The following is a 25,040-nucleotide window of genomic DNA, read 5'->3' as shown; positions in this document are numbered from 1 at the left end:
AGTATACTTGAATCCATCTGGTAGTAATGTAGGGAATCTTGCAGGCTCTGTGGGGGTGAGTGATATATCTAGATCAGGCTCTGCTTAATTAGAGGACTTAGAGGAGCAGATGAATTTTAAAGAGTGATTAAAAACTGGGAAGCAAAAGTCTGGATGTGGGAGATAAAAAAGTATAGACTTGTGTGGGCACAAAGAGAGGCTAGGCAAGAAAATTATGCTGTGAAAAGTGTGAGGGACCATGAATTCAGCATTGAATAATTCTCATCCACTATGAACACTTTTTTGATGCCTTTGGAAATTGGGAAATTGGGTAAAAGTGGTGATTTAAGTGTTTCTCTAGGAAAATGGTTTTGATGCTCATGTGATTTTATCTCCTTTTCCTTAAAATGTTTCCTTAAAGAATAAGATTTCTAAATCTAGGAGACCTTGTGGGTAAACTTGCTCTTGGTTTCTTTATCTTCTCTGCCAGCAGCATGATTGTGGCTTACATATTTTGTCATAATTATAGACCTGGGTCTAAGATTGCTTTGACAGTGGTGGTGGTGGTAGGGGGTGTCTTCTCTTGCTAATACTTGGTGACTACTATTGATACTAGAATTACAAGGGTACGATATTTTTTAAGTTTTACCACCAACAACCACAGAAAAGTTACCCTTGAATTTAGTATACAGGCAAGTGACTTTCTTGTATTGCAGGTGATCTTAAAGTCCTTGGTTCTCAAACCTGCTATGTAACTTGGGAGTCTTGTTAAAATGTGGAAGATAGGACCCTACTTTCACCTAATGAATCTGAATTTTTTGGTAATGAGTAATTTGTTTTTTAAACCCCATCCTGCAATTGTTTGTATAGGTTTGGCTGAGAAGATGGTAGGTTGTGACCCATATGGGCCTTTATTTTCATGGGTTGATATGCTCAGGAGATTTTGTTTTGGCTAAAGTGTTGGGCGAGGTTTTTGAATTGGTTTGTTTGCCTTCTATTTTGGACTGAAACAATTAGAGAGATGTTGGAGCAGAAAGTGTAGTAGTTGTTGCTATGAATTTACCTCTGAAATTTGGGCATGAGCAGTAGCAATATGTGTCTCTCTGTCTGTCTATAGGAGAGTGTTGAGGGTGGTTTATATGTGTTTATGGGAGTTGGTCAGGAGGTCCTACTCAAGTACCTCCAGGTAAGAACAGGACCTTTGGGTTCTTGATATTAATATGACTTCATTTGAATTGGAAGCCTGGTGAAGCTTAATATTTTATTCATGCATTTAATGTACATAAAATGTAGCTCCTGATCTTTCTTCAGTTTCGTTATTAGCATTCCTGAATCGGTTGATGACAAATCCCATCCTTACAGGAGCCTTGGAATCACTGTTGACTCCTCAGTTCTTACATTCCCTTTATCTATTCTATCAGGAAATCTATTATCTTCCAAAATATATGTGAAATTGTCTACTTCTCACCGCCCCACTACTATCACCCTGATCTAAGCCATCATCTCACCTAGATTCCTGTAATTCTGAACTGGTCCCTCTGCTTTTTACCCTTGCTGACCCCATCCCCCAGTTTATTCTCAACACATTAGCCAGAGTAATTGTATATAATAAAAGCCTGATATACTAAGTGTCCGACTGTTCAACCGTTCAAACAATGGCTATGATGCACACTGACCACCAGGGGCCAGACACTCAGACTGGTAGGTTGGCTTGATGCTGGGGTCCGGCTGATCAGGACTGCTCAAGACGGCTGGACATGCCCTGGAGCCCTCCCGCAGTCCATCCCCAGCCCCAGTTGTGCACCGGTGGGGTCCCTCAGCCTGGCCTGCACCCTCTCTCAATCCAGGACCCCTCGGGGGATGTCAGAGAGCTGGTGTCAGCCTGCAGGCCAGGCTGAGGGACCCCACTGTTGCACAAATCCGTGCACCAGGCCTCTAGTTGTTTAATAATGTCATGTTTCCACTCAGCTCTCAAATGGGGTCTGAATTTCACTTATAGTGAAAACCAAAGCCCTTACTGTATCCAGTATGTCCAGTCTGTGTCTACTACCTGTTTGACCCCACTCCTGTTTCCCCCTCCTTGTCCACTTTATTCTCAGGCTACCCCGGTCTTGTAGTAATGTGAGTGTGCCAGGTATGCTCCCACCTTGGGATCTTTGTGTTGTCTTTGCCTGTAATGCTTTTCCTTCAGATATCTGCCTGGCTCTTATTTCCTTAAAGTTTTGACTCAGTTAATACCTCAGTGAGGCCTGTCCAACCTATTGAAAATTATACCTCTCCCACAGCATGTCTTTTCTACCCCCCTCTGCTTTATTTTTCTCCATCACGCTTTTCACCTAACAAACCCTATTGTATTGCTTATTTATTGTATGTTGTCTGTCTCCCTCCATTGGAATGTAAGCTACATGAAGACAAGGATTTGGTCTTCATTATTCACTTCTGTATTCTCAGCTCCTAGAATGCTACCTCAATAAGTGTACTTTTGAATGAATAACTTGAATTTAATAAGTTCTCTGAATATGCTTTATACTACTACTTAAATATTACATTCTAGTAGGAGACAAAAATCAAGTAAACCAACAGATAATTACAAATAGGTTAATATAGTGAAGGAGATGAACATAGTATTTATATAGGGTTACAGGGTGGTCAGGGAAGGTCTCTGGGAACATAGCTAAAGTTGAGGCCTAAATAATGAGAGGTCTAGAAATTAGTGGTTGGAGCTTGAGGAGAGTGGTCCAGGCAGAGAATGGCATTTGTAACATATCTGAGGTACAAAAGACATTTCCAGGCAGGAAGAGAAATGCTTTGGAAAAAATGAATTCTTACTAGTATTTATTCAGAGCAGAAAGTATTTTACCCTAGTTTCCAATCAATTTCTTTTACATTTCAGCTTCTAAACTTGTATAACCCTAAATATAATGAAGGGAATTCTTTTGAAATATGAATGACTCTTGTAATGTAAACCCTCTTTAGTAAGTATTTAATATGGCTGAGGTACAGCTATCCTTTGGTTTTAAAATCTGTTTTCCCCTTTGACTATGCAAAAGTACATGTTTATTTTAAGAATAGAATTGTGTGAAGCAGAAAGTGTTTTGTATCCCTGCCCTGCCCCCACCCCATATCCTTTCAAAACTCTTTATGCAGATTCTCATTCATTTATTAAACAAATAATTACTGAGCACATGTGTCACTCGGTTTATAACGACAAGTGAAAACAGATATGGCTGCTCTCATTTACATTCTTCCAGAACTTACTTTTTTTTTAAATTGATTTTTTACAGAGAGGAAGGGAGAGGGATAGAGAGTTAGAAACACTGATGAGAGAGAAACATCGATCAGCTGCCTCCTGCACACCTCCCACGGGGGATGTGCCCGCAACCAAGGTACATGCCCCTGACCGGAACCGAACCTGGGACCTTTCAGTCCACAGGCTGATGCTCTATCCACCGAGCCAAACTGGTTAGGGCCAGAACTTACTTTCTTGCAGAGCTGGACAGATAGATGTAAAAATAAAGGTATAAGTGCTACGAAATAGAGGTACGTGATATAATAGAGGAATGTCACCTAGGCAGGGTGCTTGGGGAAGGCTTCCCTGAAGAAGAAATGCTTAAGCTGAAATCAGAGATGTATGTGTGAGTGTGTATGTTTGTAATGTGATAGATTCTTTTGTAATGCATGTAATCTATTAATTTTATAAGGTTTTCATATATGGCGGAGGTACCACTGCATTTCTTTGGATTCCCAAGATATTCTTTCTTCTGTGTTATTGTTCTATCAATAGTTGCAGTTTTTCAGAACTCAGGGAACCTAACACATGCAGCAAGTTCTAAATCTTACTATTGTCACAGTTTTCTTTCTAGCTGAGGTCATTTCTCTACGAAACAACAAAACATATCAATGTGAGAGTCATCTCATCAGGTTTCATAAACCAGAGGTCAACTATAAAAGGCCAAGCATAGTTGTTTAAGTCTCTCCAAGTTCTGATGTAAGAAGCACATCAGTTACTGGCCTTTGGGCTTGTATACATATTTTTTACTCTCTATTTTAACGTTCTGTCTCAGTTAGCTATCATATGGAAGTAAGTCTAGAGTAAAACTAAGTGATGTGCTAAACAGTATATTAAGCTCTTCATTGCACCTTCTCTTTTCCCCCATTACTCTTTAAGCTCTTTGAAGTTACAGATAGTGTTCTTTAAGCCTGAGTTCCTAGCACAGAGTATTCCTGGCTTATTAGGTACCCAATAAAATTTGAATAAATTAAATATCTACTCTCATAGATTCAACTCTCACTTCTGTTCATATGATCCCCCCAATATACATATTCATTCCTTTTCTCATGAGCTTTAATGTCATATCTTCTTGAAGCTGCATTGGTTCTTGCTTCCTTATGTTCCTCCACCATTAGCTTCTTACCTCATCTTGGCTTTAACTAGAATTCCTCTGTTTAGGTAAGTGTATCTTTATTCTTTCAGCTTTTAAACTTTACCTTTTTTGTTTGCCCCTGTTTCTATTCTAGGTAGCCACCAAGTCTTATTGACTGTTTATTGGTAATGTCTCTCACATATTCCTTATCTATATCTCTACTTTCATCACTTACCTTGTTCTGTGTACCACCACCCTTGTATATCTTCCTTTCATAGTTGGGGTTACTACTATGTTTTCCATCTTCCTTTTCTTCCATTTTTGTCTCCTTCAAATGCCTCTTTGAACATATCTTTCTGCTTAGGTGGAACTCTGCATTGCACATAGGATTACTTCCAGCAGCCTGACTCCTTAGCCTTGAATTCAGTCTTTCCCTGTTTGGCATTTATTCTGTGGTGGTGCTTTAACCTTGTGCTTCACAAATGGTTAATTGTATCCTCATAGTCTCTCCTGCCTCATTTGGCTTAAGTGATACTTAGTTTTCCTTGTTCTTGACCTTTATTACCAACTGGACTGTGAATTGTAGATTGTTAAATTCCTTGTGATTGTTGCTCCCAAAATTTGTGCTAATATGATGAACAGTTATCCATGTCTCATCCTTAAGGCTTTATTCACCTCCATGTAGTGTGGTGTGTTTGGGGGAGACGGGGGCCTGTTAGAGCTTGGCTTTTTGTATACTTGCTAAGTCCTCCACTTTTTGTCTGTCTCTAGTCATTTGCAACACAGTTAATTCTTCTTAAGCAGTTTTATTCACAAGTATATAATCTTTTTACCTTTTTTCTCTTCTGTTTTTCAGTTATTTTGGGATAATTCCTCTTGCATTATTTTCTGTTTATAGGTCTAAGTGTGATAGTGTTTGATCACTAGGTTTTATTATATTTACTGAAACTGAAATATTGATAATTGACTGACTCACTGTACAGAGATTGTCCTGTGTATTTATTTCTCAATGGGATTTTAGATTGGGGCGGGGGCGGGGGGCATTCTCTGGTTTTTAAGCTAGAAATAGAAATTCCCTTGAAAGATGTCTTGGGCACTGTTCAGTTTTGTTTGCTTTTGTTTTATTAATTTATTGGTTAGCCCACTGTCATTGTAACAAGACTTGGCTTTTAAGGAAAGATTCAGTGATATTCAGACTTTTTTTATATTCTAAAAGGTTGGTTTAGTATAACCTCTGTAAGAGCAAAAAAGAGAAAATAGAATTTGTCTTCTATCCTTAATTGTGCTATTGAAATAAGGCTTTAATATTTGCAAGTAGTAATTTTTACAGTTGCTTCTTATGAAGGTTATTGCAAAAGAAAATCTATGATTTAAGTTTCTTGAAATCTTTTGTTTGTTTGTTTGTTTGTTTTCTTAGGAACTAAATACATCCCCTTTAAAAAATAATAACATATATTATTCCCAATGGTGTACTTCAGGATAGCTTTAATATGTTAGTGGCCCAGGATGAGGATGGCAGAGGCACAAGTAGGAATTCTCTCAGAAGTCAGGTTTTCATGTAGAGCATTGTCTCAAATATCTGGGCTGTCAAAATATATCTTCCCTTCTACTTGAAGAGAACTCAGAGGTAAGAAAGCACTGGAGCACATGAAAATACTAAAGATACAAATTGCACACTGTGTGCTAATTGGGTCCTGTTGGAGGTAGAAGAAAAGTGCGTTTTCATTAGTTAGTTTATACATCATTAGGTAGTAGCGAAGCTTCTCCAAAACCAGCACTGAGGAATGTAGAAGAAGCTGTGAGGAATGGAGAAAGAGGAGGCAAAAAATGAGGAGTCAAAGAAATGAGAACAAAAGAGAAGGGGGGAGCAATAGATACTGGCGGGAGGTGATGGGGATCATCAGAAAGGACTTTGGGAGAGGAGAAAAGCTGCAATTTTTGTCACCTCCTAACATCTCTGAGTTAAATGTTTGTCTCATTTAATTCTTAGAACTTACATTCACTATATAAAATAGGAAAGAATGAGGATACAGGTGTGTTAGATCCAGAATTTGATCTAACAGTGCTTGGCATAGTGAGTATTCAATAAATGTTAGTTGTCTCCTCCTCTAAGGAATATTATTTTCTTTGCTTTAGCAATTAATCTTTTATACTTAATGAGAAATTCTTTCATAACCAAGGTAAAGATGCTGTTGAAATCCTTGAAATAACTGTTTTTTTTGAAGAAAGTTGTTTCTAAAAGTCTACCTTTTCAAAATCATTTGTGCACTTTCATCTATTCATTTGGTTGGAGTGTCATCCCATGTCAGTCAGTAACAATGCATCCTGTTCTCCATGCTTTCTATAGTGGATTTCCAACACAGCACAGTAACAGGTTCATAATGATAATTAAGTCTTTAAGAAAAGCTCATGTTACATTTAGGTCTTTGTGAACTAATGATAAGTGGTGTAGGAAAATGCTCATTTAAAATGAAACCACTTAAAATGCAGATCAGTATTTCATACTGAATTGTGACTAAAAGATCTGATTGGGACTTTATCTTGAAAAGTAAAAATTTTGGATAAGCGTTAGCTTATAGTTATAAACATGCATTAATTTTATAACGAACGAATGAATCAAGTGTGGATAGGCTTCTTCTCACAAAATAATTTAGTAGCATAATATAGCAGTGGTGCTGACATTAAGAGGATTTTTGTTTTTTTGCAAAAATATCCATAAAAATATAAATTGTTTTTCCCAAGAACATCTGTTAATCCTTTGATAGTCAAATTCTTTCTCTACAAACAATAGGCTTGTTTACCAATCACTATAAAAGTGATAAATTCCTGAAGGTCTGTTCTTCATAACTACAAACCCACTACAGGAGTACCATCCATTTGGGCCATAGTGCATCACTCCCATGGGTTTTCCAGGCAAAGAGAATGCAAATCTGATCTAATGCTGCTTGCTGTGCCATGAGTAATAAAGTCCTTTGTCTCTGACCCAGGAGTCTCATGTACTTTGTCAGTATCTGTGAAACTAACTTATTTGCATAGAGTAGTAGGGTAAAATTAAATCCCACGCCCTACATTTTTGCTATCCTTTTAATAAACTTTGTGAAATGTTATAGTTTTTGCAAATTTGCAGTTTTACTCATGGTTTATGGTGAGGGAGATGCTAGTGAATACGAACTAATTTTATAGGTGATCTGCTCACTAGGAAATTTTTAAAAGTTTTTTTATATTGAAGTATATCTTGTAATAAAGTATATAAATCTTACGTGTATAACTCAGTGAACTTTTACATATGCGTACATTTATGTTGTCACCCAAATCAAGATACAGAAAATTTATAGCTCCCCAGAAGAGTCTCTCTCTTCATATTAAACATTGGTTAGTTTTTCCTCTTTTTGAATGTTATATAGATGGAATGATACAATGTTTAATATTTTGTATCTGAATTCTTCAGTATTATATCTATGAGATCCATCATGTCTTTTAGGAATGGAATAGTTTGGTCCTAGGAATTTATGTTTAATATCAATAAATATTGTCAAACAATTTTCCAAAGTAGTTGGGTAAATTTATATCCTTCCATATTTAAAGAGTTGAGTGTAAGATTTGTCCCTACTGTTTTCGTAGTGCTAGTTTTTTATTTTTAAAAAAATTAATTTTAGAGAAAAAGGAAGGGAGAGGGAGAGAAAAACATCCATCTGTTGATCAAACCCACAACCTGGTTATGTACCCTACTGGGAATTGAACAGTAGGCCTTTTGGTGCATGGGATGACGCTCCAACCAACTGAGGCACACTGGCCAGGACCCTAGTACTAGTTTTAAGAAAGCACAAATCTTAGAGTCTTAGGTTTTAAAATCTGACACTCCTTATTCTTTCTGAAGCCAATCTCTTGAAGTCTAACTAATGACATCACCATTCACCATTCACGAAGTCATTGGCCTTTAATTTGTTCACATTCTTTTTAAATTCTCTCTTGTGTTAATCTTCCACAGTATCTTTGTATGTAGTTCTAAAATCTTCCTCATAGTGATACTTTATCAGTAACTCTTTCTCCTCTTTTCTACCAGTGAATATTCCCTAATATTTGGGTTTTTACCTGCTGCTCTTTTCATTCTGTTGAAAACCTACATTTTCTTTACTGTTTCAGCTCTTTGTACAAAATCTTAAATCTGTTTCTCATCTTTTCTTTGCTAAACCTATATCTTCAGTCATGTCCCTTTTCCCAATAGAGTTAACCATCTTCTCTGCTGACTAAACCACTTTCTTAGTATTCTTAATTCTGTTAATAGAATTGTCATTATCTTAGTCACCTGGACTTAAAATTTGAAGATATCTTTTTAATTGCAAGGTACAGTTGATAGAAAAATCAATGGCCATTCATTATATACTCCCTTAGTATGTGGTATGGCACATGGCATAATGCCAGGTGCTGAAGACTTCTTCCTGGGAAGATTTTGTATTCCATTTGGGAAGTTAAGATATGTTTTTATCATTTCAGATATTATTTATTAATTATAATAAGTATAATAAATGGCCATAGCCTCTTTAGGGTAGAGTAGTAAAGGAATTCTTTACAAAAGGGGATGGATTTGAGCTTATCATTAAGGATGACTAAGATTTCTCTTGAAAGACACAGATGAGCAGAGGTGCAGAGATTGGGGTTGGATCAGAAAGTGTGTGTAGTACAGTGGTAGGTATGTTAGCCTGAGATAAGATCTAACCAATCTTTGAAATCTTCACTCTTCCTCCTTTGAATACTAACGATCATAATTCACATTTGAATAGCACTTTTCAGTTTATAAAGTATCTATTACTGATACCTTTTTTCCAACATTACTTCTGCTACTTCACTGGTTGCTCATTGTCTGTCGTTGGCTGTGTAGTCACCACAGGGGATTGTACCCACTCTTATCAGTGGAGTGCCACTGCACATCATTTCTTCTTGTCATTAACTCCAAGAGCTTCTTAATGGTGCAGGATAGTGGTCTGCCTGGAGCAGGTTCATTAAGTTAATGTGCTTAAAATATCACAGAAGACAGTAGGAATTATAAAATTATAAACTGTCCTTTTCTCGGTTAAACTTTGAATTATCTTTAAATTTATTCAGTACTAGAGGCCTGGTGCACAAAATTTGTGCACAGGTAAGGTCCGTAGGCCTGGCTAGCAATCAGGGCCGATCTGTGGGGTGACTGGTGGGGCAATCAGGGACCCCTGCTGGCACCTGCCTTGGCTGGCCTGGTGCTACCTGCTCGATGGCCCTGCTGCCGTGGTCACTGCCAGTTGCCTCCCTCTGTGGGGCAACCAGCAGGGCGAATGGGGGCCCCTGCTGGCACCTGCCTTGGCTGGCCTGGGGCCTGTGGGCTAGGGGCAGCTCCTGCGTTGAACGTCTGCCCCCTGGTGGTCAGTGCATGTCATAGCAACCAGTCATTCCTGCGGATCGGGCTGAAACTGGCTCTCCGACATCCCCTGAGGGGTCATGGATTGACAGAGGGTGCAGGCCAGGCTGAGGGACCCCACCGATGCACAATCGGGGCCGGAAAGGGACGCAGGAGGTTGGCCAGCTGGGGAGGGACTGCGGGAGGGCTCCAGAGCGTGTCCAGCCCATCTCGCACCATCCCGATTGTCTGGACCCCAGCAGCAAGCTAACCTACTGGTCGGGGCATCTGCGCCCTGGTGGTCAGTGCATGTCATAGTGACCAGTTGAGCGGCCTTAGCATATTATTAGCATATTATGCTTTGATTGGTTGAACGGCCAACTGGTTGACTGGACACTTAGCATATTAGGCTTTTATTATATAGAATTCTTAGTTCTAAAAATAGATACTTTCCATTTTTTTGGCAATTATGTGTGTTAGGATTTGAGGGCTTGGTACATTTTATCTTATGACAACTGTTACTATAATTTGCATTTAATAATGTGACTTGAATAAGACCATGGCTTTTGCCCAAACCTTATAAGTCTGTGAAACATTTTAAAGAGAATAATGACCTTAGGGAAGAGCTAGATTTTCTTAAGACTTTGTTCGGATCAGGACATATCATGTTCAGAATTGACATAGCTTGTAACATGCGTTTCAAAGAAGAAAAGTACTTCAGAATCAAACCTTAGCAGGCCATTTGGGGGCTTATTAGCCTGAAACTAAAAGAATCAAAATCTAGAGGCTATTTCTTTTTAATGATACATAGAAAATAGAGCAACCTGGTTTTGCTATTGGTTATCATTTGGCATTGCCTGTGAATTATTTGTTCATGTTAAGAAGAAGGAATTGAGTGGTCACAGGACTTTAGAGAAAATTTTTCTTTCTAGACTTAGATTTTTTTGTTTTACTTTTCTGCTCTGACTTAAAAATAACATACTTTTCAGTTATATTGATTTTTAATGTATATTAATTGCATTCATTTAAATTAGGGATCTTATCCATTTCCCCCTTTCTCTTTCAGGACTTGAACCAGTGAAAAAAGCTTATGGCACTTATGAAGATAAATGTCACTCTTCCCTTTTAAATTGGAGCTTCTGCTTAGGACCTGTGTATAACTTGTCCATCTGTGATCTGTTCACTCAGTAGCCATTGACTTTGAGTTGCAAGAAGGTCTCTGAAGATTTATATCAAATGACGTCAATGGCCAGCTTGTTTTCTTTTACTAGTCCAGCAGTAAAGCGATTGTTGGGCTGGAAGCAAGGTGATGAAGAGGAGAAATGGGCAGAAAAGGCAGTCGATGCTTTGGTGAAAAAGCTAAAAAAGAAAAAGGGTGCCATGGAGGAACTGGAGAAAGCCTTGAGCAGTCCAGGACAGCCAAGCAAATGTGTCACTATTCCCAGATCTTTAGACGGACGCCTTCAGGTTTCTCACAGAAAAGGCTTACCCCACGTTATATATTGTCGTGTTTGGCGCTGGCCTGATTTGCAGAGTCATCATGAGCTAAAACCATTGGATATTTGTGAATTTCCTTTTGGATCTAAGCAAAAAGAAGTTTGTATCAACCCATACCACTATAAGAGAGTGGAGAGTCCAGGTAGGTTTTACCCCTTGAGAAGAATGAAAAAGACCTCTCTCTTCCTAATTTACATTTAACTGGATTTAGTAATTAAAAGGTGATATTAGCCTTGTATTTTCCTTCTTACAGATTTTAATCTTGGAAGGAATATTGGATTTTGAATTCAGCTTTTTGTATATAGATAATATAGCTCCCAAGTGGCTTATTCTAATTCATTGTTAAGGAGTCAGTTATATGTAACTCTACCGTTCCAGTGAATGACCTGTCTCTATTTTATTTAGGGCCTAAGCTCCATGTACGTACTATACCCACTCCTTTTTGTCTATTTAAGAACTTTGTTCTTATAGTTGTCACACCTTCCCCCAGCTTTATATTTTTCCTCTCTACTAGACTATTTGTGAGAGCATATAAGCATGTCATAATACTGCCCATCCTAAAATGAAAGTTAAAAAAGAATTCCTGTTTTGACCTCAGTTACACCTCCTACTCACACACAATCTTATGCACTATGTCCTCTAGTTCTGTTAGAGGAGTCTCCATTTTTATTATCTTCACATTACTTTCTTGACACCACTCCAGTTAGCCTTTCTTCTCTACCATTTGACTTGTCAAGATCACCAGTGACTGCCTTCTTACAGGTAAATGGGTCATTCTCAGTCCTCATCTTATTTGCCCTCCCAACATCATTTGATACTGTTGCTCTCCTTCCCTCTCACTCAAAACCTTTTCTTTATTGGCTTCTTAAACACTAGTTTCCTATTTGTGCTTAGTCTCTTTGTTAGTTTATTTTCCTATTTTTATAGGACTCAGTCTCTGGACAGTTTGTCCATCTATATCTTCCTTCTTAGAGCTCTCATGCTGTCACATGTCTTAAAAACATCTATAAGCTCATGCTAACATTTAGAACTCCAAAGTCAGCTTTTCTTTTGAGATTTAGATTCTTATATCCAGCTGCCTACTTGATATCTCCACTTGAATATTTAATAAATATATCATATTTAATGTCTAAATAGGACTTTTGATTTTCCCCCCACCAAATCATTTATTTCTCCAGCTTTCCTTATTGAAGTAAATGGCACCAGTATTCATGTAATTGCTACCTAGAAGTCATCTTTTATTTTTCTCTCTTAAGTCCTGTATTTGAGCTATGAGCAAATGCTGTTTGCTATATCTTTAGAATATATTTTGATAGTATCATCTCTCACCATCTCTAATACTGCTGTTCCAATATAGAATATCATCTTTTACCTTCAGTAGTCTTGTAATTGATCTCTCTGCCTCTTTTTGTCCCTCTGCAACCCATTCTGTTTTCTACATAGCAGCCAGAGTAATAGTTAAAAAAAAAAATCAAATCATGCCAGTCTGTGCTCAAAATACTTTAACGGCTCTCTATCACACTTAAAACAGATTTCTATAAGACCCTACATTGACCTGTCAAACTTCCTTTATTCTTTGGACTTGCCATATTCCTGCATCTAGGCTTTGTTCTTACAGTATTCTTCTCCCGGGATCTTTTCATGGCACATTTTCTCACTCCATTCTGTCCTTACTCAAATAACCCCATCATTACTTGACACTATGTTAGACATTTATTTTGTTTATTGACTGACATGAGCAGGACCTTCCTCTGCCTCATTCTGCATTGCATCCCCAGTGCCTAGAATAGTGTTATTACCTGACACTTTATAGATTGTGCTTAGTAAGTATTTTTTTGTAATGAATGAATTACATAAGCTGAGGTACTAGCTGGGCGCATTAGTTATCTGCTGCTACATAATAAATTACCAAAAGCTAAGTGGCTTAACACACATTTATTATCTCACAGTTTCTGTGGGTCAGGATTCCAAGCACAGCTTAACTGGGTCCTTTGTAGTGCTGTAATCAAAAGTGTTGGTCAGGGCTTAGATCTCATCTGAGGCTCAGTTGGGGAAGGATCTGCTTGCCAGCTCATGTGATTGCTGACAGGATTCAGTTCCTTGCAGGCTGTTGGACTCTTGCTAGTTGTCAGCTGGAGGCCACCTTCCTTTGTTTGCCACATGACCTCTTCATATGTAGCTCACATTCATGACAGCTTATTTCTTCAAAGCCAGTAGGCAAGAGGATCTTTTTGCTGGAAGGGTATTATATTCTTATGGGATTTTATTATATACATCCTATCACTTTTGCCGTATTCTGTTGGTTAGAAGCAAATCACAGGCAATGATCTCAAAGGGAGGGGATTATGCAAGAATGGTGCACAGAAATGGGAATCATGGTGGTCACCTTGGAGTCTCTGTGCCACACTGGGTTTCACATGGATAAAATATAAGCCCAGTATGGCAAAAAGGCTATGAAAATAACATTGGATATGTAGACTAGCAAAAAGAATAGCAATGATGGTCCTGTCAGGGAAAGTTTAGTTTAAGAGCTTTAGATCTACCAATTGATATTTGAGGTGATTCTCAATTTCTCATTGAACCTAAGAAATCTGTAGCCTGAAGGAATTAACAAAGAAAGGATGATGTGAGGATTTAATGGAGAAGTGTAGTTTGAAAAACTTCCTAGCTTGATATTTTCTAGGAGTTGATGGAATAAAGTACAGGAATTTAGTGTATTCCCCCATAGCTAGGGTGTGATTTGTACCCCCCAATAGAAATGTTTTATTATTATAATCAATTTTTCTCAGACATGATTCATTTTATAGAAAAGACTGAGGCATAGCTCTGGTATGCTTAAGCAAGTTAATCAAGAATCTATGGTACAGGATGGATCACTTGATGGTACTAGTATTAATAAAGCGGTAGAAGTAGTAACTAATAGTTATGAACATTTTTTTTTAAAATATATTTTTTATTGATTTTTTACAGAGAGGAAGGGAGAGGGATAGAGAGTTAGAAACATCGATGAGAGAGAAACATCGATCAGCTGCCTTCTGCATGCCCCCCACTGGGGATGTGCCCGCAACCAAGGTACATGCCCTTGACCGGAATCGAACCCGGGACCCTTGAGTCCGCAGGCCGACGCTCTATCCACTGAGCCAAACCGGTTCTGGCAGTTATGAACATTTTATTGAGCACTTATGAACTGAGTATTTTTCTGATACTATGAGATTATTTCTTCATAGGGTTAGAAAATGGTACTAACATTTAAAAACTTAATAAATTTACAGGTAAGGAAACTAAGGAAAGTAACTTATGTAAGGTCACATTGCTACTGTATAGTGAAGCCAGAAAGTATTACAAAAATTAAAAAGATGGAAAAGAATAGAAGGCCACCTCAAGTGGATCAGAGTTTAATCTAATAGGCAGTGTTGTCTAGTGGTAAGACTGGGTCCTAGAACCAGATTTTCTGGGTTTGAATCCTGGTTTTATCAATATACTAGTGTGTCCACAGGCAAGTTACTTAACCATTCTGTAACTTAGTTTCTTCATCTGTAAAATGGGAATAATAATTCCTACCCTATAGCTTTGCTAGGAGGATTAGATAAGTTAATGCATGGAAAGTGCTTAGATTAAAACACTAACTGGTTCAGGATGAGTTCAAGTTAAATATCATCATAATAAAATAATAACCCTGGAAATAGAGTATAGGGGAATATAACAGAGAGAAAGTTATCAAAAAAATACTATTAGAACAGTTTTCAGAACTGAAAATTGGAAGGGCCCAGTGACTGAACAACCAGAAGAGGGAATAAAAACAGACCCACACATGACATTTTAGTATATCATGGATAAAAAGAACATTAAAAGCTCCCAGAGAGAAAATACAGGATACAAAGGGCTGGAAATGAGATTCTTGTATTTCTCACTGCAATTCTGGATTCTAGAAGAAAATGAAGCATTGCTCCCAAAATTACGAGAGAAAAAGTTTTCTATTCTGAAATCTGCAGACAAACAAAAGGCAAGATTTATTGTATATGCAAGGACTCAAAATTTACACACTGTTTCTTAGGAAGTTAATTGAGGAACATGGGGTCCCGGATATGATATCCAACAGGAGAGAAGAGAATGGAAGTCCAAGGATTTCAGATTTGTAAGAAACTTAAGTAGCAACTAGTCTAGATTTTAGCAAAAGGATGGAGGATTCAGGGGGAAAAATTGAATCAGTGGATTTTTTTTTTTATTTTGTGACAGCTGGAAAATATGTTGATAGGAATTTGATCTCTTGGACTTCTGGAAATATTAGTGGTAAATATGATTAAGCAAATGAAGGAACAAAGCTGTAGATAAAGCACTTTTCATGAAAAAATGTGATCATAGGACATACTTAGCTCAACAATGAATGACCTTTATATATAATGTAAACAATGGATATTAATTTAATCAAAAACTTTTAGTATACCGTATTTGCCGGCGTATAAGACGATTTTTTGGCCCTGAAAAATATGCCTCCAAGTGGGGGGTCGTCTTATACGCCAGGTACACTTCAGATAGACTGCCCATAGTGCTTGCCCCGTGCCATAGTGGCCTCCCGATGCCCGCCCACTTCATTCCACATACCGTTCAGGCATCAGCAGCACTGCTGGGTGTATGCTCGGCTGTTATGCGATTTTGCTGTTATGCGATTTTACCACACTTTCAAAATCGCACACAGCCGACCATACACCCAGTATGATAGCGCAAAATCGCGAATCGCGATACCATACTGGGTGTATGGTTGGCTGTGTGCGATTTTGCGAGTGTGGTAAATTCGGGTTACCGTATATTTCTTTACATATGCATTGAAGATTCGCGATTTTGCGCTATCATGGTGCCTGTTAGAATGTTGAAGAGCTCGCACTTGCGCACTAGTGAGGTCCCAGGGAGATGCTGATGCAAGGGTGGACCAGACTGCTATAGTGACAGGGCGGGCAAACAGGGAGCAGGGACCAATCAAATCAGGCTTTGTATACAGCCAACAGCCAACCACAATACTGCCCCATTGTACAGTACAGCATAGAAAACGTCGACCAGTCAAACCCCTATCATCCCTATCATGGCACCAAGATGTCGTTGATGAACTTTTAATATCAGAGAAAACTGTCACTGTTTTATTTATATGTCTGATTACATACAGCCTTGTGACATTTTTCATGCATGTCATAAGCATTTGAATATAAATTAAAATGTTAAAATCAAATCTGATATTGTTTTACTTTTTATTTGGTGTGTGGAAGGTATGCGGAAGAGGGGGTAGTCTTATACGGTGAGTATATAACAAACTCTGTATTTTGAGTGGAAATGTTAGGGGGTCGTCTTATACGCCCAGTCGTCTTATACGCCGGCAAATACGGTAACTTTATTGTGGAGAAGGGGAATGAGAGTGGATAGAATGATATAAGAAAGCTGCTTCATTTGTCATAACAGCAAGTATACAAATAATGTATTGAGATCAATAATAATAATATAAATATATTAGTTAGCAGTACATAAAGTTTTAGAATAAAATGGCTAAGAGTTTGTTTTGTTTTTTTTTGTCTTTGGAAGCAGTATGGGAGGAGGTCTAGAAGTTGCTCTTTTTATTATCATCTTTTGTATCTTTTTAAACTATTCATGTACTCTTTTATATGAAAATAAAATAATTACTAAAAAATGTGTATAGATATACAAGTAAGAGAAAAGTTAGTGAGCTCTGCCTTAAAAATAAAAGTGAAGCAATCCTTACTGGATTGGATACTTAAGTAGTTATTTTACTAAATCCTTCAGATTGCTAGCTAGCTAAACATAGACATTTTTGCTATCTAATGCCCTCCCTACTCTCCATGGCAGCTAGCTGTCCCATCATTCTGTAGTGGGACAAAAGTTGGTAATACACAGTAGAATAAAATAATTTTAAACAGATGTTAACCACATAATTACAACACTAGTTCAGTAAAATAAAGAGACACCCCCCGCCCCCTAAAACCCAGCAGTACAAATAAGAGCCTCTGATTCATCAGTCGATGCTTCTGTGGTTGGTACAGACTTTACCTTGCTTAGGTTGGGGGGAAAGTATGATCTAGTAAACTTAAAAACAGATTGATTTTATTGCTGAAGAATGATGTCAGAGTCAAAGAGATTTTCAGAAGTAAAATTACATTGACAAATATAGGAAAGTTGTAAAAGACATGAATTGGTACAATAAGTTTAAAGAATCTAGGTTTGTTTCTGTTTCCTATAGTGCAGCAGTTCTCAACCTGTGGATTGTGAACAATGAAAATACATCCTGCATATCAGATATTTACATTACGATTCATAACAGTAGCAAAATTAAGTTATGAAGTAGCAACGAAACTATTTTATGGTTGGGGGTCACCACAACATGAAGAACTGTATTAAAGGGTCGCGGCATTAGGAAGGTTGAGAACCACTGCTAGTGAAAGGTAATAAGATATTTGAAAGTGCTTGATCACTTGTATCTTTAGAGAAAGTGAATGTTTGAATAAAGTTTATCTTTCTAAAAAAAAATTTTTTTTGTTGTTAATCCTCACCCGAGAGCATTTTAACATTGATTTTTGGGGAGAGTGAAAGAGAGAGGGAAAGACAGAGAGAAACAGCAATGTGAGAGAAACACATTGACTGGTTGCCTCCAGGTTGGAGAGGAATCTGCAACTGAGGTACGTGCCCTTGACCGTAATTGAACCCAGGACCCTTTGGTCTGCAGGCCGATGCGACACTGTGTCCACTGAGCCAAACCAGCTAAGGCTAAAGTTTATGTTTTAAAAAAATCTGTCTCTTAAAACGTTTAGACTTTGTTGTATATATTTTCATTATGGTCATATTTAGAAATCTGACTTTGAAGGAAGACTTCTACGTAAGAAAAGTTATTATTTGAGTAGGGAAAACTTTACCGAAGAACATAAAATGTGAGATCTCTCAAACTAAGAAACATGAACTGGCCCTAGCCAGTTTGGCTCAGTGGATAGAGCGTGGGCCTGTGGACTGAAGGGTCCCAGGTTTGATTCCGGTCAAGGGCACATGTCCCGGCTGCAGGTTCGATCCCCCAGTAGGGGGCATGCAGGAGGCAGCCAGTCATTGATGTTTCTATTTCTCTCCCTCTCCCTTCCTCTCTGAAATGAATAAAAAAGAAACAAGAAACATGAAATGTTAAAAATTGGAAACATGGAGGCTTTCAGGACATCTCTATAGCTAACCTCAATCAACTTCAATCTCTCAGTCTTGTCTTGCTTCCTGGTTCAGTGGCTAGGCCAACTATTTTATCCTTTCTTATTTCCCTCCTGGACTCTCCCCATCTCCTCCTTCATTCTCCCCACCCTTAGCACTCCCATGTGAAATCTTCCTAGTTCTTTAAGGGCCAATCAGATATTGTATTTTCTACAATATTTTGTTTGCTTCATTGCCAGCTAGAAGTACTCACCTTTGTTGAACTCTCATTGCATTAAATTTTTTGTAATATGGTTGTTTTAAAATATGCCTTATCTCCTATAGAACAGGAGTGGTATCTTTTCTGGGTTTCCTGTCTCCCAGAGTACTTTATACATGCTAAATGCTTACAGGGTTTGGGGTTTAATTATTATACAAATAGATTCAAGGTTCTACAAAGCAGTACTTCCTATAAGTGAATTGTTTAATAGGTTTACAGTTTTCCCTGAATCCTTTCTATGTACCCCTTAATGTGCATGAGATATTTGCTTTAGTCATTGCTGATAGATAACTTTTGATTTTGTCTTTCAGTCTTACCTCCAGTATTAGTGCCTCGTCATAATGAATTCAATCCACAACACAGCCTTTTGGTTCAGTTTAGAAACCTGAGCCACAATGAACCGCACATGCCACAAAATGCAACTTTTCCAGATTCCTTCCATCAGCCCAACAACACTCCTTTCCCCTTATCTCCAAATAGCCCCTATCCCCCTTCCCCTGCTAGCAGCACGTATCCCAATTCCCCAGCAAGTTCTGGACCAGGAAGTCCATTTCAGCTCCCAGGTAAGAATTTATTTCATTGATAAACCCTCCCCTACTTTCCCTCTGAGGATTGATAGTCTGATCACTGTTTCTCTGTCTTTGGATCTGTCCCTGTTCATTATTTTTTTTCACAAAAAAAATAATCCCTGAGGATCAACAATTATTATACTTCTGACTCTCTGGATGAACTGTTCTTTGTCAAGATCTAGCTACTTTTGACTATATTCTTTGGTAATTGTTTGATTTACAGAAGAGTTTTAGATTTTATTTTGCCAAATATCATGTTTACATATTTTCATATACTTTATAATACTAAGTCCCGTTTATTGAGTGCCTTTTATATAACTGATGCTGTGATAAAAGACATTACATTAAATTTAATCTTCAGAACAGCATGTGAGGTGATATTATTTCTGTTTAACAGATGGAAAAATAAATTGATACTAACTCCAAGAGTTTGAGTACCTTGCCTCAGGTCCCACAGCTAATAAATGGTAGGGGTTCAGACCCAAGTTTCTTTGACTTGGAATGTTTGTGCTTTTTAAACTTTACTATTTTTTTTGTCAAATCATTTTATACTTTGGAAGGTTAAATTGAATTCCAGTTATCTTTAATTAGATGACTGGTTAACTGATTTACTTGGAGAAAGGTAAGTAGATTATAATTTATCCAGTTTCTAACTTTTGGTAATGTCATGTACAAACACATGTCACTCTGTGAAATATTTGAATGCCTAGTGCATGTGGAGTCATATGTAAGCATATTCTTTTTTAAAAGAGGAATTAAGTATCAACCCTTTAACTTGCTGTTATGTACTATTTGCAAAAGCTAATTTTCATACTTTGTCCTAGATTCAGTTGTGTTTTTTTTAAATTTCTTTATTGGTTAAGGTATTACAAATGTGCCCTCATCCCCCCATTAACACCCCCCAGTTTATGTTGTTCATTATATTCCACAAATGAGTGAGATCATGTGATATTTATTTTTCTCTGACTGGCTTATTTCACTTAGCATAATTCTCTCCAGTTCCATCCATGCTGTTGCAAATGGCAAGAGTTCCTTCTTTTTTACTGCAGTGTAGTATTCCATTGTGTAGATGTACCACAGTTTTTTCATCCACTCATCTGCTGATGGGCACTTAGGCTGTTTCTAAATCTTACCTATGGTAAATTGTGCTGCTATGAACATAGGAGTGCATATATCCTTTGATTGGTATTTCTCTAGATTCAGTTTTGATTGTATCTTTATCTCAAAATATTTCTTGTACAAACCTTGGGGTGAAAGAAAAATTACATCAGTATTTATAGTTTCTGAGACAAAGAATTATAGCTGTAGCTTTGCAAAGAATTTCAGACATGAGTGTTGGAACTCAAAAGACTTTCTAGTAACATTCAGTTTCCTGAGAGAATTACCTAGCCATTAAAAAGGGTACAACAGCCATTTTAGGACATTGGACAATTGCTCTTAGTATTGATGGCAAATTTTGAAGCAGCATAGCTTTTTCCCCAGTTTTGAAAACAGTTTACAGTATGTGATGAGTTTAATAATTTAAAAGTGTCTATAGATACATACCCTTACTAGGATAATCATCTCCTTCAGATTGATTTCCAGTGGTTGCAGTTTCTTGGAGCATATTATTCGAAGCAAATAAAGGCAAAGTTCTTGACCTTGAATTCTATGTTAGTGAATTTTAGCACTGATCTTACTATCCTGGATTGTCCCAAATATATGTGGACTTACAGTAGGTAGGTTTTCGGTAGCTAATGGTTGTGTCTTTTTGCCTTTTCCCTTGCCCTAAGATAGCATCTGCATTTTTGTGTGTCTGTGATACTTATTAATGAACCCTGCTGGTAAATTTATGAATTTTTAAATGCTTTTAGAATAACTTTGAGCAGGATGAAGACTTTAACTATTCTTTGGGGACTTTAACTTGTCTCATTTTTTTCCTCTCAGCTGATACCCCTCCTCCTGCCTATATGCCACCAGATGATCAGATGGGTCAAGATAATTCCCAGCCTATGGATACAAGCAATAATATGATTCCTCAGATTATGCCCAGTATATCCAGCAGAGGTATATTTGTTTTGCTGTTCTTACTCTTTTGTTTGTTTGTTTGCTTCTTTTTAACTTCTTGGCCACTTTTTAGAAACACCTTTCTTGAAGTATAATTTATATACCATAAAATTTACCCATTTTAAGTACATGATTCAACAATTTTTATAAGTGTATAAAGTTTTACACCATTACCACAATGTAGTTTAGAGCATTGCCATATCCCTTCAAAAATATCCATGGACCTGTTTTGTAGTCTATTCCCACTCGCAGATCCATCTTCACAGACCTTTTTTTTTCTTTCATTTTTTTCAATAATAACTTCCCCCCCCCCCAGCCATTCCTATTCCTGAGGGCAAGTCCCCACCACCCCAGTGTCTATGTCCATTGGTTATGCTAATATGCATGCATACAAGTCCTTTGGTTGTTCTCTAATCCCCCCTCCCCTGTCATTCGTCTTTTCAGAGACCTTTTAATCTGTTTTCTATGTCTATAGATTTGCCTTTTCTAAGCATTTCATATAAATAGAATAACATATTGTATATTCTGTTGCACCTGGCTTCTTTCACTTAGTATCATGTTTTTAAGGTTCATCCATGTTGTTGCATGTATCAGTAATTCTTTTTTATTGAACAAGTATTTCATTATGCGGATGTACCACATTTTTTTTTATCCATTCACTAGGTGATGGACATATGAATTGTTTCCAGTTTTTGGTTAGTGTAAACAATGCTGTTATGAACATTAGCATATAAGTCTTTGTGTGGACACTCTTTTTCTTTTTCTTGGGTAGATGCCAAAAGTGGAATTTCTGAGTCATACGGTAAATTAACTATTTAAGAAAAACTGCCAAGTTTCTCTAAACAGGCAGGACCATGAAGGTTCCAGTTTCTCCACATACTCTTAACACTTGTTATTTTTTTTATTATAGCCATTCTAGTGGGTGTAAAGTGTTATCTAACTGTGGTTTAATTTGCATTTCCCTAATGAATAATGTTGTTGAACATTTTTATGTACTTATTAACCATTCATGTAGCTTCTTTGGTGAAATGTTTATTCAAATCTTTTGCCCATTTAAAAATTGCATTGTTTGTCTTATTATTGAATTGTAATTGTTCTTTATACCTCTGGACAGAAGTCCTTTATCAGATAAATAATTTGCAAATATTTTCTCAGTCTGTGGATTGTCTTTTTATTTTCTTATGGTTACCTTTTGAAGCACAAAGTTTTTAGTTTTGATGAGTCCAGTTTAACAGGTTTTTTTTTCTTTTCTGGTGTTGCACCTGAGAAATTTTTTCTAAGCTAGAAGTTCTATAGCTTAGCTCTTACATTTAAATGTCTGATTCCTATTGAGTTAAGCTTTTTGTATGGTAAAGGTCTAGACTCATCTTTGTGCATGTAGATATCCAGTTGGTTCTAGCACTCAGTGTTTATTGAAAACACTGAATGCTTTGGTATTTTTTCAGTAATCAGTTGATCGTAAGAGTTAGCATTGACCTGACTGGTGAAGATTAAAAAAAAAATAAATAGATCAAAAGAACAGAAGAGAGAACCCAGAAATGGACCCACATAAATATAATTAACTGATCTTTGACAAAGGAGCAAGGGCAATAATGGAGAAAAGCTCATCTTTTTAACAAATGATATAAGAACAACTAGCATTCATATGTAAAAAAAATTAATCTAGAGACAGACTTTACACCCGTCACCAAAATCATCTCAAAAGGAATCACAGACCTCAATGTAAAATACAAAACTATAAAAATTCTATGAACGAACATAGGAGAAAATGTAGGTCTGAATAAGGTAATGCATTTTTAAATACAATATCAAGGCATGATCCATGAAAGAAATGAGACCCTGGCTGGTTCGTTCAGTGGTTAGAGCAGCCGTGGGCAAACTACGGCCCGCGGGCCGGATCCGGCCTGTTTGAAATGAATAAAACTATTGAAAAAAAAGACCGTACCCTTTTATGTAATGATGTTTACTTTGAATTTATATTAGTTCACACAAACACTCCATCCATGCTTTTGTTCCGGCCCTCCGGTCCAGTTTAAGAACCCATTGTGGCCCTCGAGTCAAAAAGTTTGCCCACCCCTGGGTTAGAGCATTGGCCCTCAGACCAAAGGGTCTTGGCTTCAATTCCTGGTCAAGGACATGTACCTCAGTTGCAGGTTCAATCCCAGGCCTCGGGTTAGGGTGAGCACGGGAGGCAAACAGTTGGTGTTTCTTTCTCTCTCTCTCCCTCACTCTCTCTCTCTCCCCGCCCCCCCCTCCCTCCCACTTCCTCCCACTGCCTCTAAAAATCAATGGAAAAAAATGTCCTCACTCCTTGGGTGAGGATAAAAAAAAAAGAAGTAATCAATAAGCTGGACTTCAATAAAAATTAAAAACTTCCTATATACAAAAGACACTGTAAAGGCAATGAGAAGACAAGCCACAGACTGGGAGAAAATATTTGCAAAAGACATATCTGATAAAGAACTGTTATCCAAAATATACAAAGAACTCTAAAACTCAAGAAAATGAACAACCCAATTAAACAAAATGGGTCAAGGACATAACAGACACCTCACCGAAGATAAACACATGGTAAATAAATATATAAAAAGATGCTCCATATCTATGCCATTTCTTTAAAAAGTTCTGTTTTTATGTGTGTTATATGTGTTTGTGATCATATAAAAAGACTGTATGTCACATTATGTTTTTCTAGGCGCTCCATGTTTCTAAAAGAGTTGAATTTCAGGCTCCGCATAGTATTATTAATATCTGAATAATGTCTGCTTTTTCAAGGTTTAGAATTTACCAAGGAATTTGGTCATACTAACTTGCTTGTAATTTATAGAATCTGCTTTCAGTTAGAGCAAAATGTCTTAGATCATGAATTTTTGGATTTGAATTCCTACATCTCTACTTATTTGCTTTGCAAGTTAGGGTAACTTTTTTAAATTTCTAAACCTACGTTTCTCCATTTGTAAATAGAATATTTACAAAGGGATTATTAGCATATTGATTGAATTAGACAATATTTGTAATGAACTTAGCATGTAGCATCAGGTAGTAAATGGTATTACCTTCCTTCTGAGAATATGGACAATATTTATCCCAACAATCATTTTCCTTTTGTTCTTTCTCCTGGTTCTCCAGAAACCAGACAGTGCCATTTGATAGTATTTTATGTTAGGTGTTCCTTGGAGTACAGTTTGTCTAAGCCAAACAACTGAATCACTTTAGAGCAGCGGTTCTCAACCTGTGGGTCGCAACCCCTTTGGGGGTCGAATGATCCTTTCACAGAAGTCGCCTAAGACCATCGGAAAACACGTACATAATTACATATTGTTTTTGTGATTAGTCACTATGCTTTAATTATGTTCAATTTGTAACAATGAAAATACATCCTGCATTTCAGATATTTACATTACGATTCATAACAGTAGCAAAATTACAGTTATGAAGTAGCAACGAAAATAATTTTATGGTTGGGGGTCACCACAACATGAGGAACTGTATTAAAGGGTTGCGGCATTAGGAAGGTTGAGAACCACTGCTTTAGAGGAATTGGCATGGAAGTCTTCTCACTCTTATCGATGTCTTTTTTCACCAACTTTCTTCCCCTTTCAGTCATATTTTGTGTTTTTTCTTTGACAGAGAGGTAACAAAAGGAAAATCAAAGTTAAACTGCAATGCTTTGAGTCATCAGATAACAATATATCCTTTGCCTTGAGCAGAGGCAAAGTTTTTCTTTTTCTTCTCATCCTAACTAAAATTGTCTTTTCAGTTTTGCTTAG

At 37.3% G+C, this 25,040-nt stretch overlaps 1 protein-coding gene across 1 annotated transcript in view; it reads left to right on the top strand.

Annotated features, from left to right (window-relative positions):
• Positions 1-10,780: 10,780 nt before the first annotated feature.
• Positions 10,781-25,040, top strand: part of SMAD5 (SMAD family member 5) — a 26,522-nt gene continuing 12,262 nt past the window's right edge. Inside the window, exons 1-3 of the mRNA XM_006753532.2 lie at positions 10,781-11,353; positions 18,967-19,218; positions 21,151-21,270. Of these exons, the coding sequence (XP_006753595.1) occupies positions 10,951-11,353; positions 18,967-19,218; positions 21,151-21,270 (775 nt within the window). The 5' untranslated portion in view covers positions 10,781-10,950. The remainder of the gene's footprint in view (positions 11,354-18,966; positions 19,219-21,150; positions 21,271-25,040) is intronic.

Source organism: Myotis davidii, unplaced genomic scaffold (genome assembly GCF_000327345.1).
Source record: "Myotis davidii unplaced genomic scaffold, ASM32734v1 scaffold471, whole genome shotgun sequence".
In the NCBI taxonomy this organism is placed as follows: Eukaryota; Metazoa; Chordata; class Mammalia; order Chiroptera; family Vespertilionidae; genus Myotis; species Myotis davidii.
The sequence above is the reverse complement of the archived record's forward strand: the minus strand, read 5'-3'. Positions and strand labels throughout refer to the sequence as shown.